Source organism: Elephantulus edwardii, unplaced genomic scaffold (assembly GCF_000299155.1).
Source record: "Elephantulus edwardii isolate Elephantulus edwardi_28Jun2011 unplaced genomic scaffold, EleEdw1.0 scaffold00052, whole genome shotgun sequence".
Classification (NCBI taxonomy): Eukaryota; Metazoa; Chordata; class Mammalia; order Macroscelidea; family Macroscelididae; genus Elephantulus; species Elephantulus edwardii.
Window position 1 is genome coordinate 13,404,408 of NW_006399802.1, and position 16,417 is coordinate 13,420,824.

The window sequence follows — 16,417 nt, forward strand, 5'->3', positions numbered from 1 at the left end:
AGCTTTATCAGGAAAACTGAAGTTTGTTGAACTTGTATTTATATGGATATATGGCACATTTATGGAGAATATTGTCCCTAAACTGTACAACTGTATAATGATTTTCATTAATAAGAAAGTGTGATACATGAATGCTCAATGCTCTTTATTTTTATTTTTATTCTTTTCATTAATGCTCTTTGACTACTGTTCAAGACCTTTATCTTGCAATTGGGCCTTTTGAATGGGATATTTATTAATGAAGAAAAATGGAACTGGAACTGATTTTTGCATGATAGAATTTCTGAATTCTTTTTTACTTTTCTCTTCCCACTTTCCTCTTGCTTCTCCTTTAGGTCAAAATGCAACTGCATTGGGAACCGGAAGTTATTATGGCCACAGTCCAGGATATTACGGTCAGCATATTGCCCCTAATCCCAAACCAACAAACAAGTTTTTCCAATGCAAGTTCTGCGTACGCTACTTCAGGTCGAAAAACCTCCTCATCGAGCATACTCGGAAGGTCCACGGGGCTCAAGCTGAAGGGAGTTCAGCAGAACCTGCTCTTCCAGGATCCTTAAATTACAACATCATGATGCATGAGGGATTTGGAAAGGTCTTCTCTTGCCAGTTTTGCACGTACAAGTCACCAAGAAGGGCAAGAATCCTTAAACATCAGAAGATGTATCACAAAAACAATTTGAAGGAGACTACTTCTTCCTCCCCTGTCCCTGCTCCAATGTCAGACCCTGTGGTTCCTCCCATGTCCTTGCAGGACCCCTGCAAAGAACTGCCCGCAGAGGTTGTGGAGCGCAGCATCTTAGAATCCATGGTCAAGCCTTTGACCAAATCGCGAGGCAACTTCTGTTGTGAGTGGTGCAGTTACCAGACACCCCGCCGAGAACGCTGGTGTGACCACATGATGAAGAAGCATCGTAGCATGGTCAAGATCCTTTCTAATCTAAGACCAAATGAAGGGACTAACGTACCTGATGTGCAGAGCAAGAGTCCTCCCAGCCCACCCTCCAACTCCACGTACATGTCCATGAATTCTGCAAGCCGGGAGATGCCCAACACTAACGTCTCCAACTACAGGGGCTCCATTGGAAATTCCATCATGAGACCCAATTCTTCTTCAGCTTCCAAGTTCTCTCCCATGTCTTATCCTCCAATGAAGCCGAAGTCACCTCACAATTCTGGCCTAGTTAACTTGGCAGAAAGATCCCGTTACGGAATGTCTGACATGGCAAATTCTCCCACTGACCTGGAAACTAACAGCATGCTAAATGACTCTAGTTCTGACGAAGAGTTAAATGAAATAGACAGTGAGAATGGTTTAAATTCTCTGGATCACCAGGCATCAGGTATGTCTGCGGAGCAGCTCATGGGCTCAGACGGCAACAAATTGTTGGAGACCAAGGGGATACCGTTTAGAAGATTCATGAATAGGTTCCAGTGCCCCTTTTGCCCTTTCCTTACCATGCATCGACGAAGCATCTCTCGTCACATTGAAAACATCCACTTGTCTGGAAAGATAGCTGTCTACAAATGTGATGAATGTCCATTTACTTGCAAGAGCTCACTAAAACTTGGGGCTCACAAACAGTGTCACACGGGTACCACATCAGACTGGGATGCTGTGAATTCCCAGAGTGAAAGCATTTCTTCCTCCCTGAATGAAGGCATGGTGTCTTACGAGAGCCCGAGCATCAACGGTAGAAAGTCAGGAGTCATGTTGGATCCTTTGCAGCAGCAGCAGCAGCAGCAGCAGCCACCACAGCCACCGCCGCCACCACCACAACCACAACCACAGCCACCACAACAGCCACCACCACCGCAGCTGCAGCCGCATCAGCTGCCACCCCAGCCGCAACCCCAGCCACCACCGACACAGCCGCCGCCACCGCCACCACAGCAGCCACCCGCACAAGCCCCGCCCCTGCACCCTTACAAATGCACCATGTGTAATTACTCCACCATGACTCTGAAAGGGCTACGAGTCCATCAGCAGCACAAACACTCCTTCTGCGACAACTTGCCAAAATTCGAGGGGCAACCCTCAAGCCTGCCATTGGAAAGCGAGACAGATAGCCACCCCTCTTCCAGCAACACTGTGAAGAAAAGCCAGACCTCAATTCTTGGATTGTCCTCCAAGAACAATTTCGTAGCTAAGGCCTCCAGGAAGCTTGCTAATGACTTTCCTCTTGATTTATCGCCCGTGAAGAAGAGAACTAGAATTGACGAGATAGCAAGCAACCTGCAGAGCAAAATTAATCAAACCAAACAGCAGGAAGATGCAGTGATCAATGTCGAGGATGATGAGGAGGAAGAGGAAGACAATGAGGTGGAGATTGAGGTTGAGTTGGACCGGGAGGAAGAGCCCACAGAACCAGTCATGGAGGTTCCCACTTCCTTCTCGGCCCAACAGATTTGGGTGAGAGATGCCAGTGAGGCCCAGAAGGAGCCCAGCTTCAGAAACATCACCCATGATTACAATGCCACCAATGGGGCTGAGATTGAACTCACCCTTTCTGAAGATGAAGAAGATTATTATGGCTCCTCAACAAATATGAAAGATCACCAGGTTCCCAACACTGCTCTCCTGAACACCCAGCCTCCTATTTATGGAACCGAGCACAATAATGAAAATACAGACTTTGGTGACTCTGGAAGGCTTTACTATTGCAAACACTGTGACTTCAACAACAAATCTGCACGGAGTGTCAGCACCCACTACCAGCGGATGCACCCGTACATCAAGTTCAGCTTTAGGTACATCTTGGACCCCAATGATCACAGTGCCGTGTACAGGTGCCTAGAATGCTACATCGATTACACCAACTTTGAAGATCTCCAGCAACATTACGGCGAACACCATCCAGAAGCCATGAATGTACTCAACTTTGATCATTCGGACCTGATCTACCGGTGTCGGTTTTGTTCCTACACGAGCCCGAATGTGAGAAGCCTGATGCCACATTACCAAAGAATGCATCCCACAGTTAAGATTAACAACGCGATGATCTTTTCGAGCTACGTAGTGGAGCAGCAGGAAGGGCTGAATACAGAATCCCAGACCCTGAGGGAGATTCTGAATTCCGCTCCCAAGAGCATGGCGACTTCGACTCCCGTGGCTCGTGGTGGCGGCCTGCCTGCTACCTTTAATAAAAACACTCCTTCAAAGACGTTTACTCCAGAATGTGAAAATCAGAAAGACCCTGCGGTTAACACCGTTGTTGTTTATGATTGTGACGTTTGCTCATTTGCAAGCCCCAACATGCACTCTGTCTTGGTTCATTATCAGAAGAAGCACCCTGAAGAAAAGGCCTCCTACTTTAGGATCCAGAAAACCATGCGAATGGTGTCTGTGGACAGGGGATCCGCCCTTTCTCAATTGTCATTTGAGGTGGGTGCTCCAATGTCTCCCAAAATGTCCAACATGGGTTCCCCACCCCCCCCACAACCCCCGCCACCAGACCTGAGTACTGAGCTTTACTACTGCAAACACTGTTCCTACAGCAATCGGTCAGTAGTGGGAGTGCTTGTCCACTACCAGAAAAGACACCCAGAAATAAAGGTTACTGCCAAATATATCAGACAGGCTCCTCCCACAGCCGCAATGATGAGAGGGCCCGAGGGGCCCCAAGGCTCCCCTCGGCTGCCCACCCCCATGCAACAGCTGAACCTCAGCAGCTCGGAGAGAGACGCCCCTCCTGTGGAGACCGAGATGTTCTTCTGCCAGCACTGTGATTACGGGAACCGGACAGTCAAGGGTGTACTCATTCATTATCAGAAGAAGCATCGGGACTTCAAGGCCAACGCCGATGTGATCCGGCAGCACACAGCCACCATTCGAAGCCTCTGTGATCGGAACCAGAAGTCGGCCAGTTGTGTGCTCATCCCCTCATCGAATATGGAACAGGACAAAGCTAAGCTCCGAGCGCTCAAATGTAGGCAGTGCTCGTATACCTCTCCCTACTTCTATGCACTGAGGAAGCATATCAAGAAAGACCACCCCGCCCTTAAGGCCACAGTCACGTCCATCATGAGATGGGCCTTTCTAGATGGTTTGATCGAAGCTGGCTACCACTGCGAGTGGTGCATCTATTCCCATATGGAGCCCAGTGGTTTGCTCCTGCATTACCAAAGGAGGCATCCAGAGCATTACGTTGACTATACTTACATGGCCACCAAGCTCTGGGCTGGGCCAGACCCATCCCCTCCCGCCCTCACGATGCCAGCTGAAGCCAAAACGTACAGATGCAGGGACTGTGTTTTTGAAGCCGCCTCCATCTGGGACATCACCAATCACTACCAAGCATTCCACCCCTGGGCCATGAATGGTGATGAGTCAGTGCTGCTGGATATCATCAAGGAGAAAGACGTTATTGAGAACCCTATCCCTCCACCTGAAGAGCTGGGGGTCCCCTTGAATTGTGAAAATAGTATGCCCACCCCAATCCCCGAGCAGGAGATTGAATGCCCAGAGGATGCAAGACTCTCTCCAGAGAAAAGCATCCAGCTCACGTCAGCCAACCCCGCCATCTCCTCCACCCCCTACCAGTGCACGGTATGCCAGTCCGAGTACAACAACCTGCACGGCCTGCTCACCCATTACGGGAAGAAGCACCCTGGCATGAAAGTGAAGGCTGCTGACTTTGCGCAGGACATCGACATTAACCCCGGGGCGGTCTACAAGTGCAGGCATTGCCCCTACATTAACACCCGCATTCACGGCGTCCTGACCCACTACCAGAAGCGACACCCGTCCATCAAGGTGACCGCCGAGGACTTTGTGCACGACGTGGAGCAGTCCTCCGACCTCACCCCGAATGACGTGGAAGAGCCGAGCAGGATTTTCAAGCAAGGGTTCGGTGCCTACCGGTGCAAGCTGTGTCCCTACACCCACGGCACTTTGGAGAAGCTCAAAATCCACTACGAGAAGTATCACAATCAGCCCGAATTTGATGTCTTTTCCCAGTCCCCCCCGAAGCTGCCGGTGACCCTTGAGCCCGAGATTAGCACGGAGGTGAGCCCCTCCCAAGTCTCAGTGACCGAGGAGGAGATGGGAGAGGAGCCCGAGGCCTCGGCTCACTTCTCTACCTCGCACCTGGTCTCCCACACTGTGTTCCGCTGTCAGCTCTGCAAGTACTTTTGCTCCACGAGGAAGGGGATTGCCAGGCACTATCGCATCAAGCACAACAACGTCCGAGCCCAGCCGGAGGGCAAGAACAACCTCTTCAAGTGCGCCCTGTGTGCCTACACCAACCCCATCCGCAAAGGGCTGGCAGCCCACTACCAGAAGCGCCACGACATCGATGCCTATTACACTCACTGCCTGGCGGCCTCCAGGACCATCAGCGACAAGCCCAACAAGGTGATCATCCCCTCGCCGCCCAAGGACGACTCCCCGCAGCTGAGCGAGGAGCTCCGGAGGGCCGTGGAGAAGAAGAAGTGCTCCCTGTGCTCCTTCCAGTCCTTCAGCAAGAAGGGCATCGTGTCCCATTACATGAAGCGCCATCCGGGGGTGTTCCCGAAGAAGCAGCACGCCAGCAAGCTGGGGGGTTACTTCACCGCCGTGTACGCCGACGAGCACGAGAAGCCGCCGCTGATGGAGGAAGAGGAGCGAGGCAGCTTCGAGAAGGCCGAGCTCGAAGGCGAAGCTCAGGAAATCGAGTGGCTGCCGTTCCGCTGCATCAAATGCTTCAAGCTCTCCTTCAGCACAGCCGAGCTGCTGTGCATGCATTACACCGACCACCACAGCCGGGACCTCAAGAGGGACTTCGTCATTCTGAGCAACGGCCCCCGCTTGCAGAGCTCCACCTACCAGTGCAAGCACTGTGATTGCAAACTGCTAAGCACAGCGGAGCTGACCTCACACTTGAACATTCACAATGAGGAATTCCAGAAGCGTGCCAAACGTCAGGAGAGGAGGAAACAGCTTTTGAGCAAGCAGAAATATGCAGATGGTGCTTTTGCAGATTTCAAACAAGAGAGGGTAAGGATATGTTTTGATTTCCCTTCCCCCAGGAGGCCTCTCATCACTGGTGCCCACATGCACTTCTTCGTTGCCAGCCAAACTGCTGCAGGCTTCTAGTGACTTAGCTTGCCAGAGAGCTCAATAAGTCAATTAAGCATTTCGAGCTTGATTATCCCCCATTCTATGCTCACCCCTCTCCAGCGTCCCAGGCCACTCCCTCCCTCCCTCTGACTCCTCCCAAGGCTCCCCAGGGGAGGATTTGGGTGGTTTCTATGTATTTTCTTTCTGCCGAGTAGCCTTATCTGAAGCCTAGTTACCCGACGACGCTGCTTTCCTCCATCAGGCAGTAGCCGGCTGCCTCTTGGTATCAGTAGCACTGCTCAGCCACGTCTTGGTCTTCAGTGTTTGCTACACCAACCTAACATCTCCAGGAGTAGATTTGAAGGTCATTAATGGCGTGGCTATGCACCGTGTCACCTGCGTAGTTGAATCTGGTTTGAAAGCCTGTTGGCAATGAAGATGAGGCTTCTACACAGAAATCTTCTCTACTCAGAAGGTGTAACATGCTTGGGTGCCAGAGACTTTGCATGGTAGGCAGTGTTCCATGGAGCTGACGAATTTTGATACCTATTTTAAAAAAGGAAAAGAAAGGAAAAAAAGAGAAAGAAAAGGTCACCTCCATTCTATCCCTTGGTTTAACCCACTAATCTGCTTTTAAATAAAATAATACTAGTAAGTGACAAGAATAAATGCCGGCTTTCAGGGAGGGCTCAGAGTACTGATGGCTACCACTGTATTTTACCAGCCTTTTGGCCACTTAGAAGAGGTGCCAAAGATCAAGGAGAGGAAAGTGGTGGGCTACAAGTGTAAATTCTGTGTGGAAGTGCACCCAACGCTCCGAGCCATCTGCAACCACCTCCGAAAACACGTCCAGTACGGCAGCGTCCCGGCCGTGTCTGCTGCCGTGAAGGTGAGAACTCTGAAGGTCTGGATGAGCATTCTTGTGTGCCAGCGATTCAGTTACTTATTAACCCCCACTGCTTCAAGCCGCTCAGCAAAGGGAGCCTCAGAATGGGAGCATTCCTGGGCTTGCTTGGCTTGTTTTGATTTCTTTGCAGGTTGGACCTTCCTCAGCTTCCCGTTCGCAGAAAGGCTGCATATGGATCATATCCACCCATGTGGATAATTTGGAGGGAGTGGTCTGGGCCTCTTAATCAATGCAGGAGACTGCTGGTCGACCTTGTGTTCTGCTTAAAATGTCATTAGGTGTTTTGTTGAAGCTCACGTTGCTCAAGCTCTTGAGAGCCATCAAGTGGGTTCTCTTCCTGTCATCTGCTCCTCCCACTGCCTGCCTTTTCCTGTGCTTTTCAGGCTTGAGGGTGCCAGGGGCCTTCTCCAGGCCAGGAACGTCAACTCCACTGCACTTAATGTCCTCTGGGGAGTGCAAGAGATGTTAAATTAGAAACTAACAGCCTTTAAGTTGCAACTGACCTTGGGCATCTGCTGACCTGGCTTAGCTCCCTGCATGTTGCTGACAAGGGTCTCCCTTCTTTCCTTTGACTTCTGTTGGCCCACCTGTTTTGTTCACCGTGATCCTCATCCCATGTTCAGTTTCTGCCCAGCCACTGTGTCTGGCTTGCAGGGTGTTGCTAAGCACTACATTGTTTTTGAGCATGGAAGTTAGTTTGGGGCTTTGCACTTTGCCTCTGGATTCAAGAATGTATTTTTGTCATCCACCCTTCTTGCCCTTGCATCCTGTTTGCCAGTGTAGTGTTGAAGGGAAACTGCTACGTTTCCTCATGGAAGACTGCAGCCTTCTGCTTGTCTACAGAGCAGTGGCAGGTCGGGATGGCAGCGGTCAGCCTTGTTCCCCTTGTGGGGCCATGTCCCGGACTTGTGTTCTGGGATCCTTCTAGGAAGGAACATACAAGTTCTGCCCATGTACTGATTACCCAAGAGGCTAACTAATAAACAAAGTGACTTAAAGTTGAGTTGCTCATGTTTTATTTCAACTCGTTATACCTTAGTCAATGGATGAAATCAGTTATCCCTGCGGTGGGAGTGGATCTTTGTCTTTACCTCATTGTCAGATGGTAAACCTGAGGCTCTTAAATATCCAAATGAGTTCTGTTGTTTTTCGTCTTCCTCCCTTACTTCCTCTTCTCTAAGCCATAACCCTAACCCAACTTTATGTCTATTTCAATGGGATTGCAATTTCAAATTTTCTTTTTAGGACGGGGATAAGCGAGTGACCTGTCATCAAAAGGGACGAACCCCTCACTCATTTCCCAGACAATAAGCAAATTTTGTCCAAATGTGTTGCCCTAGAAACCTCACCACCCACGAAGACTGGCCATCAGGTCTGCCTTTCCTCCACGTGGAGCCACAGCGGCAGGGAGGAAGCTTGGACAGGAAATGCTGATGAGTTTGGGAGAATGAAGAGTGAGGATGAGAGCGGGGGCAAGGACAATGGATATTTATTTTGTTGGTGGGGCATGTGTGTGTGTGTGGTTCTCTTAGCAGGAGGCAGAAGACCCTTCTTATTTGTTCCTGGATGGATTGGAAGCAGCCAAAGATGCCAGTGGCGCCCTGGTGGACCGGGTGGATGGTGAACACTGCTTGCTTGATGGAATGTTGGAGGATGAAACCCGGCCGGGGGGATACCATTGTAGTCAATGTGACAGAGTCCTGATGTCCATGCAGGGGCTGCGTTCTCATGAGAGGAGCCATCTGGCCCTGGCCATGTTTACCCGCGAGGACAAGTACAGCTGCCAGTATTGCTCCTTTGTTTCTGCTTTCAGGCACAAGTAAGTGCTATCGGGTGGTCACGATTGGTAACTAGGAGGAGGTGTCATATAGAAGGACAGGAGCTGAGAAATAATGATGTTTATATTGTGAATATTGTGCTGGGAAAGGGGTGTGTGTGTGTGTGTGTGTGTGTGTGTGTCCACTAGCAGCAGGTGGCTAATTAGCAAGAAACTGGTGTCATATAGAAGATAGTGAAGTTAGAGCTGGAGAAGCATCAAGGTGTTAAAAGGCCTTGCTCTTGGTTTACACCTAACTATTTAGTTAGCAGTTTTATCTTGTGCTCAGCCACCTTATCTATAACATGGGGCCACAAATAGATTCATTGGATAACATTAACATAAGTAGTTGACGTAGTTTCCAATGCGTGCAATCCCAGTGATTAAACTTGACAAATACAAGATTTTGTGAATGAGAATTGGAGATGTCACTCTGATTTACACAAAGAAAGACAAGGATGTGGACAAGTTTATGGTTGTGTTTGTCAGGTATCCAACCCCAAACCTTTTCATCATTTGAGGAAGTGAGGGTCCATTTGGAAAGTCGAGTTACTGAGGGTAAGCTTGGAACTGTCTGCTTTTAATATATATATAAAATATAAATATAAATACCCCCCATGTAAGAGAAGGGAGTTTGTGGCTGCCATAGAGTTTCTTGAAGTCGAAACGGAGAAGTCTCGAGGAGGGGAGAGGGCCCCCTCTTGCCTCTCACAGCTTTGGAATTGTAAATGTAGAAGAGGTGTGGAAGGCTTTTGGTGATGGAAGGACTGTTCTTAGAACAAACAACTTTTTGTTGCCTTTTTCCTCCAGCTGTATAAAAGAGATAAATATTCACTAGTGCATCCTCATGTTCTTAGATGAAAGGTGATTGACTGTAAGATTGACATGTTGTTTATTTTTATGATAATTAGAAATAAATGATGGACTGTTTGCTTCTCAGAAAGGTAAAGTACAAGTTAGTGGCTGTTGAAAGACGGGAGGCAGCAGTGTTTCTACAGAAGTTAGGGTGAATTCTAAACTCCTTATTATTACATGGAGCCTGATAGCTAATCTTTGTCATCAGACCCATGTAGCAGCATCAAACTGGCGTGATTCTCTTCCATTCAGTTACTATTTATAGAACAGTTTCTGACACATTGTCTGACACATCATAGAACGTCAGTAAAGAGTTGTTAATAAATGAATGTGGCACAGTACTGGAGATGAGACTGTAAGAGGACTAGAAAGATGAGTGAGTGATGATTTAAGAGAATTTTAGGGTATAGTCCTAGTATAAAGCAAGGATTATAAATGACTTGGAAAAATATGGTATATATTTTATAAAAAAAAAATCAACAAAGGGAAATGATACCTCAACTTTGGAAACCTCAGGAAGATTCTGTGGAATAGGGAGGGTTGAGTTATTCTCCATAGAAGAAAGTATTGTTAGCGACCATCAAGTCACTTACGGTGATCCCGAATACAATGAAACAAAATGCTGCTTAGACCAGTCCCGTCCCTGTCATTTGTTGGCTGTTTTGACTCATGCACTTTTTATTGGCTGGATTTTGAAATAAATCACAGGCATTTCTTCATAGTCTGTCTTAGTCTGGAAGCTCCACTGGAGCTTATCATCATCGTCATCATCGTATACACAAGCCTCTGAGTAGTGGCAGTAAACAAGGTACTTTTGCCGGGGTTCAAACCTCGATCTCCTCTGTGAAAAGTGAGAGTCTCCTACCACTGTGCCACAGTTTGGAAGGGACATAAAAGTTGGGGGGGGGGAGGCAGGAGGAGCAAGACCACAAGTCTCAGAAGAAAGGAATATTCGAGGCTTAGTTGAAGATAAGCTGGTGGCCCAGTTTTATTAAGCATTATGTTACTTGTGAAGAATCATGAAAGATAAAAAGGCTTAGATACCTACATTAATACCATACCTGGAAACTTTGAGGGTCAAAAATTAGAGTCTAATAAGAGGATGTCTGTGGCATAAAATAATTATAATTTCATGATAGCTTTACTGTGTTCAGCACCCATCTTTATGCGCTTTGGTCTCATTATCTCCATTCTATGGGTAAGAACAAGTAAGGCTTAGAAAAGTTAAATAACTTGCCCAAGGTTATATAGTCCATAAGTGATAGCTGGATTTTTAACCTAGGTAGTCTTGCTTTCTCAAACCGTACTCTTACATTGAAAAAAGAGGACTCTAAGGGAGTTAGCAGAGTGACAATTAGGAGGTAGTTAGGATTGAGCTCTGGGAATGATTGGGGGACCCAGGATTTGGACCACTTGGAAAATTGATTTTAATGGAGGAAAATGAGGGACATAGCAGACTACAGATAGCCCTTGATTTGAAGTCTTGTTGATTTGGAGCGTGGTAATGCCATTTATAGAATCAAGGAAATGAAGATGAACATTTGTTTTGGAGAAAAAACATTGAAGAGTTTTTTTAGGGCTGGTTGATTTTAAGATCGCTAAAGGACAACCAGAGGGGAATCTCAACAGGCAGTTGAAAATGTGGCTTTGGAGCTCAGGAGAGGGCTTACAGTTTAACTGATAGGTAGGACCATTCCCATATATACCATTTGAAATGACATTTAACTCTCTAAGGTATTGATAAAAATAAGAACTTCTTTCTATATCTTATTTAGTAGGTTTATTATTTTCTAGACTAGTAATTACGTGATAACTGTGAGTTCCTCATTATTAAATAACTTTCTTATAAATTGCATCTGTGAATGAAGACTTTGAGCTCTTTTGGTTATGCTTATCAGAAGGATTAGCAGTCATTTTGATCATGTGACTGTCTTAATGTCACTTGCTTCCATATTTTTATAGATCTTGGATCAGAAGACCCCCACAACAAATACATTGGTTACTTTGAAGCCTCCCTTTACCACAGTACTGTTCACAGCAAAAGCATTTAAGGGGGAGGAAGGGTTAGCCATTTAATAAGTGCAATAATTCTCTGAATTCTCATTCTTTTTAAATATAAATTTAAGGACTAATTGATAGCTTCCCTTCACTTGGTGACACACTTGAATTCACCCCTATTTTAATAACCTTTTCCAATTATGAAGAGGCTATGCTTCTGAAAAGGGAGTTCTGGTGGCCTAGTGGCAAGAAGCTGCACTGTAATCCTGAAGGCACGTAGTTCGAGGCCACCAGCTGTTCTGTGGGAGTCTCCTCCCGTGTGATTAACAGCCTCTAAAAACCCACCAGAGGGTCAGCTATGGGTCGGTTCTGATTCTGAAGTACACAACAACATGCTTCTGAAGAGGGGCACATAGGATTTTCCCGAGGCCCTGTACTAACTGGCATGTCTCAATCCAAGAGATCTCTTGATCTCATCTGTTAGCAGTCCTCCTTTTAGAAGCAGGTGCAACTCTTATCCGTATCTTTCCTTTTTCTTTTTATTTATTACTGTTGGGTATGTGTGTGTATGTGTGAGGATGATCATTAGAGGGTAACAAGAACATGTTAACAGCTTATTAGTGGGATTCCTGGGAAAGGGCAGTAAGAGAACACACAGTTTTTAATCTGTTCTTTTTCTCTTTTCTTTCCCCCTCTGCCTCCAGTTTGGATCGCCATATGCAAACCCACCACGGACACCATAAACCATTCCGATGCAAACTCTGCTCCTTCAAGTCCTCCTATAACAGCCGGCTGAAGACACATATACTCAAAGCTCATGCTGGTGAGTTGACATTTGTGATCCACTATCTCTCGCACCACAAGTGAGTATAAGAAGTTATTCTTGAGATGACTACAGGGCAGTGCTTTTTAACCTAACAAAGGAAATCAGAAGTCAAAACAATACAAAGCACACGTCACTTCGTGCTACTAGACAGATTAGAATTAGGTGGTTTTGTGTGGTTTTTTAAAAAAATTCCAAATTGCTTAACCTTTCTAAATGAAAAGTCTGCAGTCAAGGACCTCTCCAAATTACTAACAACAGTGATTTGAAGGCCTAAGTCCTCTGAAAGCCAGACCGTGAATAAGGATGAAAGGAGGAGAATTGATGCCTTTGAGCTGTCCATGTTAGAGAAGAGTCCTAAATATCCCATGGACTGCCAAAAAGCAGAGAGAGATTTCTTGGAGAAAGTGCTATCAGAATGCTTCTAAGAGGCAAAGACAGCAAAGCTTCATCTCACATACATTGGGCATATTATTAGGAGAGGCTCTTCTTTGCTTGGAAAGGTGAAGGGTAGGTGAAAGAGAGGAAAACCCATAAGGAGATGGATTGACAGAGTGACTGCAGCAAAGGCCTCAAGTGTGGCAGAAATGATAAGGATGGCACAGAACAGGACAGGGTTCAGACCTGCTGCTCATTGCTGTGAGTTCAGTTCAACTCAATGGAACCTAACAATAACAATATCTAAATTAAATTGCCGAGAATTATTACATCCACTAGAGAAATTCCCAATTAAATTGAAGTTATAGTCTTAAGTAAGTGTAAAGGAACAAAACAAATTCAGGATGTGTGAGATTTCTCACAGGTTGCCCTTACATACAAGATAGGAAATGGCTTTGGATCACGAGTGGTCAGATTTATGCTAACCTCTGTCACCTGATCTCATAGCATCCACCTTATAAGCAAGGCTTCCGTACCACTACACTAAAACCAAAACCAAACCTATTGCCGTTGAGTCAATCCTCACTCCTGATGAGTTTATGTTACAGAACAGAACTGTTCACTAGGATTTTCTTGGCTGTATCCTTTACATAAGAGAGAGGCAGGCCCTTCTTCTTTGATGCTACTGGGTCAGTTCAAATCTTGGGTCACTAATCTTAGTCTAGCAAAAACTGTGTCACTCGGTGACTTTAACTCCTCACCTTACTTAATGCACCTGTGACAATCAGAGATAGTAGGTATTGTCACCCTCACTTTCAGATGAAAAGGCAAGGACGCGATTAAATGACCTGCTTGAGACCACCTAGCCCCATCATTAAGAATTTGACTTAAGAACAAAAACCATTACGTATCCTCCGGATCTGTTCCTTATGTATGGTAGGGGTTGTTATTTTGTCCGTGGAAAGGTAATCAGAGCTCGGCCAGAAGATGGAAGAGGCTTGAGGTAGGAAAGGCAGAGCAGAGCTGTCACACAACAGCTCCATTATATTCTCCTTGTTGTGTACCATCGAGAGAGAATTAACTCACAGCTGATGCTCCAGTAGGTTTTCAGAGGCAGCTCACGGGACTAGAGGAGACTGCCCATCGTTCTCTCATGGAGCAGCTGGTGAATTTGAACCATTTGCCTTTTGGTTGGCCAGTACAGCTCCTTACCATTAGGCCACCACAGCTCTCTGTGTTCTTAGTCACTCTTAAAAGCCTATCTCAATAGCAGCTTTTGCTGTACAATTCCTGACTACTTAGAAAAATTAGGCCAAACACAAAGGGAAATTGAAAATAAGGCCTCAGAACACCTGCCTATGTTATCAGGAATCCTCCCAGAAATCAAATCTCTTCCCTGTTTCCTCTGTAAATGTATTTCCTCCAGGGATTCTTTGCTCTCATTTATTAGTTTCCCTTGTACCTTATACCCTCATTTTAACATCATTATAAAAATAACCCAGCGTATGGGTCCTGTCCTTTTGCCATCTCTGTGGAAACATGGTCATGGCTTCCTGCCTCTTGCCTGTCTCCTTCCATAGGTGGTCCCTGCTGAACTGGGCCTGTCTTCTCTGTGAAATCGCCAAAACCTGTTGCCCAGCTTCTGCCAAACCTCACTTGAGGTAGGACTAGTACAAGGAGATCAGCTATGTATTTTTCCTGGATCTGTTCATATTTTTATATTTCCAGGAAAATTTCTTTGAAGGCTGTATATGGAGTGGGTGGCTTCAGAATCAAAACCACTTTTTTTCTGATTTGAGTATATTGTAAATTATTCAGCTGGGACACTCTCCTGGTGAGTTTTCCCATAGGCTTTAGTCTTGTCAAACACACTTTTTACCAGTGGAGCTGGCTAAATGATTCAGCCTCTGGGAAGGACTTTAAAAGACTGCCAGAGGCTGCCCATGGACTCTCGGGCACCAAGCTGAAGTTTATGTTCTTAGAGCAATTGAGCAGACTCCCTCGTGTTCTTTTGGAAGGTAGCATCCTGGGAGATAGGTTGGAACAATAGAATTCAGTTGTATACTGCCTAGAATCTTGGTCTCTGTGGACATGGCTCTTAGCTGCTGAGAGTGACTAGGAAAAAAGCCATTCTGTTTTCTGAAAGACTTGACTGAGCCTGTCTATTCTAGGTGGATTATTTAATTTTAAAAGTGCAAAAGTAGTATGTGCAAAGCAAATAATCTGCATCTGAATTCTCTCAAGTTAGGTTGCTCAAAGCCACCCAAAAAGGTTCATGCAGCCAGGTTTACATGGAGGAAACAAACACTAGAATAAGGTTAGTAACTGCTAATAGTGCCGTGGCATTAGCTCTGGAGATTATATGTAGAGTCTTAGCCAAACTTGTACCATCTTCATGATCTTTGAAAGGTTTGGGCTCATTGCTATTGGTTCATCTTACTGAGAATTTCCCTCATTTTTCTTGACTCTCTATCAGAGTGATATCTTCTTCTAGTGACTGGGTTGTTTTTGGAGGTTTTTTTATGTCACCAAAGAAAGCAAACTGAAGTTTTGCCACCTTTGCTTTCAAGGAGCATTCTTGTTTTTCTTCCAATACTGGTGTTTTAAGTTCTTTCTGGTGGAACTTCACAGTATATTTGATATTTTTCACCAGTGCCACAATTCATTTGCATTTGACGTTGTTATTGTCATCTCTAACTCGTGCACTATAAACAGAACCAAACCTTGCCCAGTTGCATTCCAGCCTCATAATCTTTTTCGTGTTTAAATTCATTGTTGTGATCTCTGCATCAGTCCATCTCATTGAGGGTCTTCCTCCCTTTCTCTGACCCTCCATTTTTCCAAGAAAGATGTCCTTCTCAGGGGCTAGCTGCTCCAAATATACCCAGCGTGTGTGAGACAGTGTCTCGATGTCCTCATCTCCAAGGAGGCTGCCGTCCACACTTATTCAAAAATATAGTTCTTTTTCTTTTGGCTGTCCATGATATACTCAGTATTCTTCACCATCATTACAATTCCAAGACTTTATAACTCTTTTTAAGTTTTCCTTATTCGTTGTTCAACTTTCACATGCATGTGAATTAATTGAAAATACTGTATCTTGAATCAAGCACACCTTAGTCTTTAAACTGGCATTCAGATTTGCCTACTGCAGTATGTTGTTTGATTTGTTGACTGTAGCATCCATAGGTGTTGATTGGAATACAACCAAAAAACAGTATTAGTAACACTTAATACATTACATTGTTTGTCATAATTAATGTCAAACTATAACATTGTAGTGTGAATACTGTGTGATATTTATGGGAAGAATTGGCTTATGTTGCATACATGGCTCCTCTGATTTCTTTGTTGGAATCACTGTTCTGTTTGTACTATAAAATGTTGCATAACTTAATGGTTTCCATAGTTCTCTTCAAGGTTTTGTTGGATATTCTAATTCTGAAGATCTTCAGTGTTGAGGAGACTTAATGCAGATTTTAAGAAGCTGAGCTTACTTCACTTGTAGACTAGTCAGTATACTAACTCAGTATTTATGTGATATATTAAAACCCGTGTTGTTGTTAACACTTGGTATATTTCCTTTCAGCCTTTTTATCT

The 16,417-nt window shown here is 45.5% G+C and overlaps 1 protein-coding gene across 1 annotated transcript in view; it reads left to right on the forward strand.

Annotated features, from left to right (window-relative positions):
• The window catches only part of ZNF462 (zinc finger protein 462), a 183,337-nt gene that overhangs the window by 73,946 nt on the left and 92,974 nt on the right, over positions 1–16,417 (forward strand). Inside the window, exons 3-6 of the mRNA XM_006886913.1 lie at positions 336–5,977; positions 6,765–6,929; positions 8,663–8,766; positions 12,321–12,439. Of these exons, the coding sequence (XP_006886975.1) occupies positions 336–5,977; positions 6,765–6,929; positions 8,663–8,766; positions 12,321–12,439 (6,030 nt within the window). The remainder of the gene's footprint in view (positions 1–335; positions 5,978–6,764; positions 6,930–8,662; positions 8,767–12,320; positions 12,440–16,417) is intronic.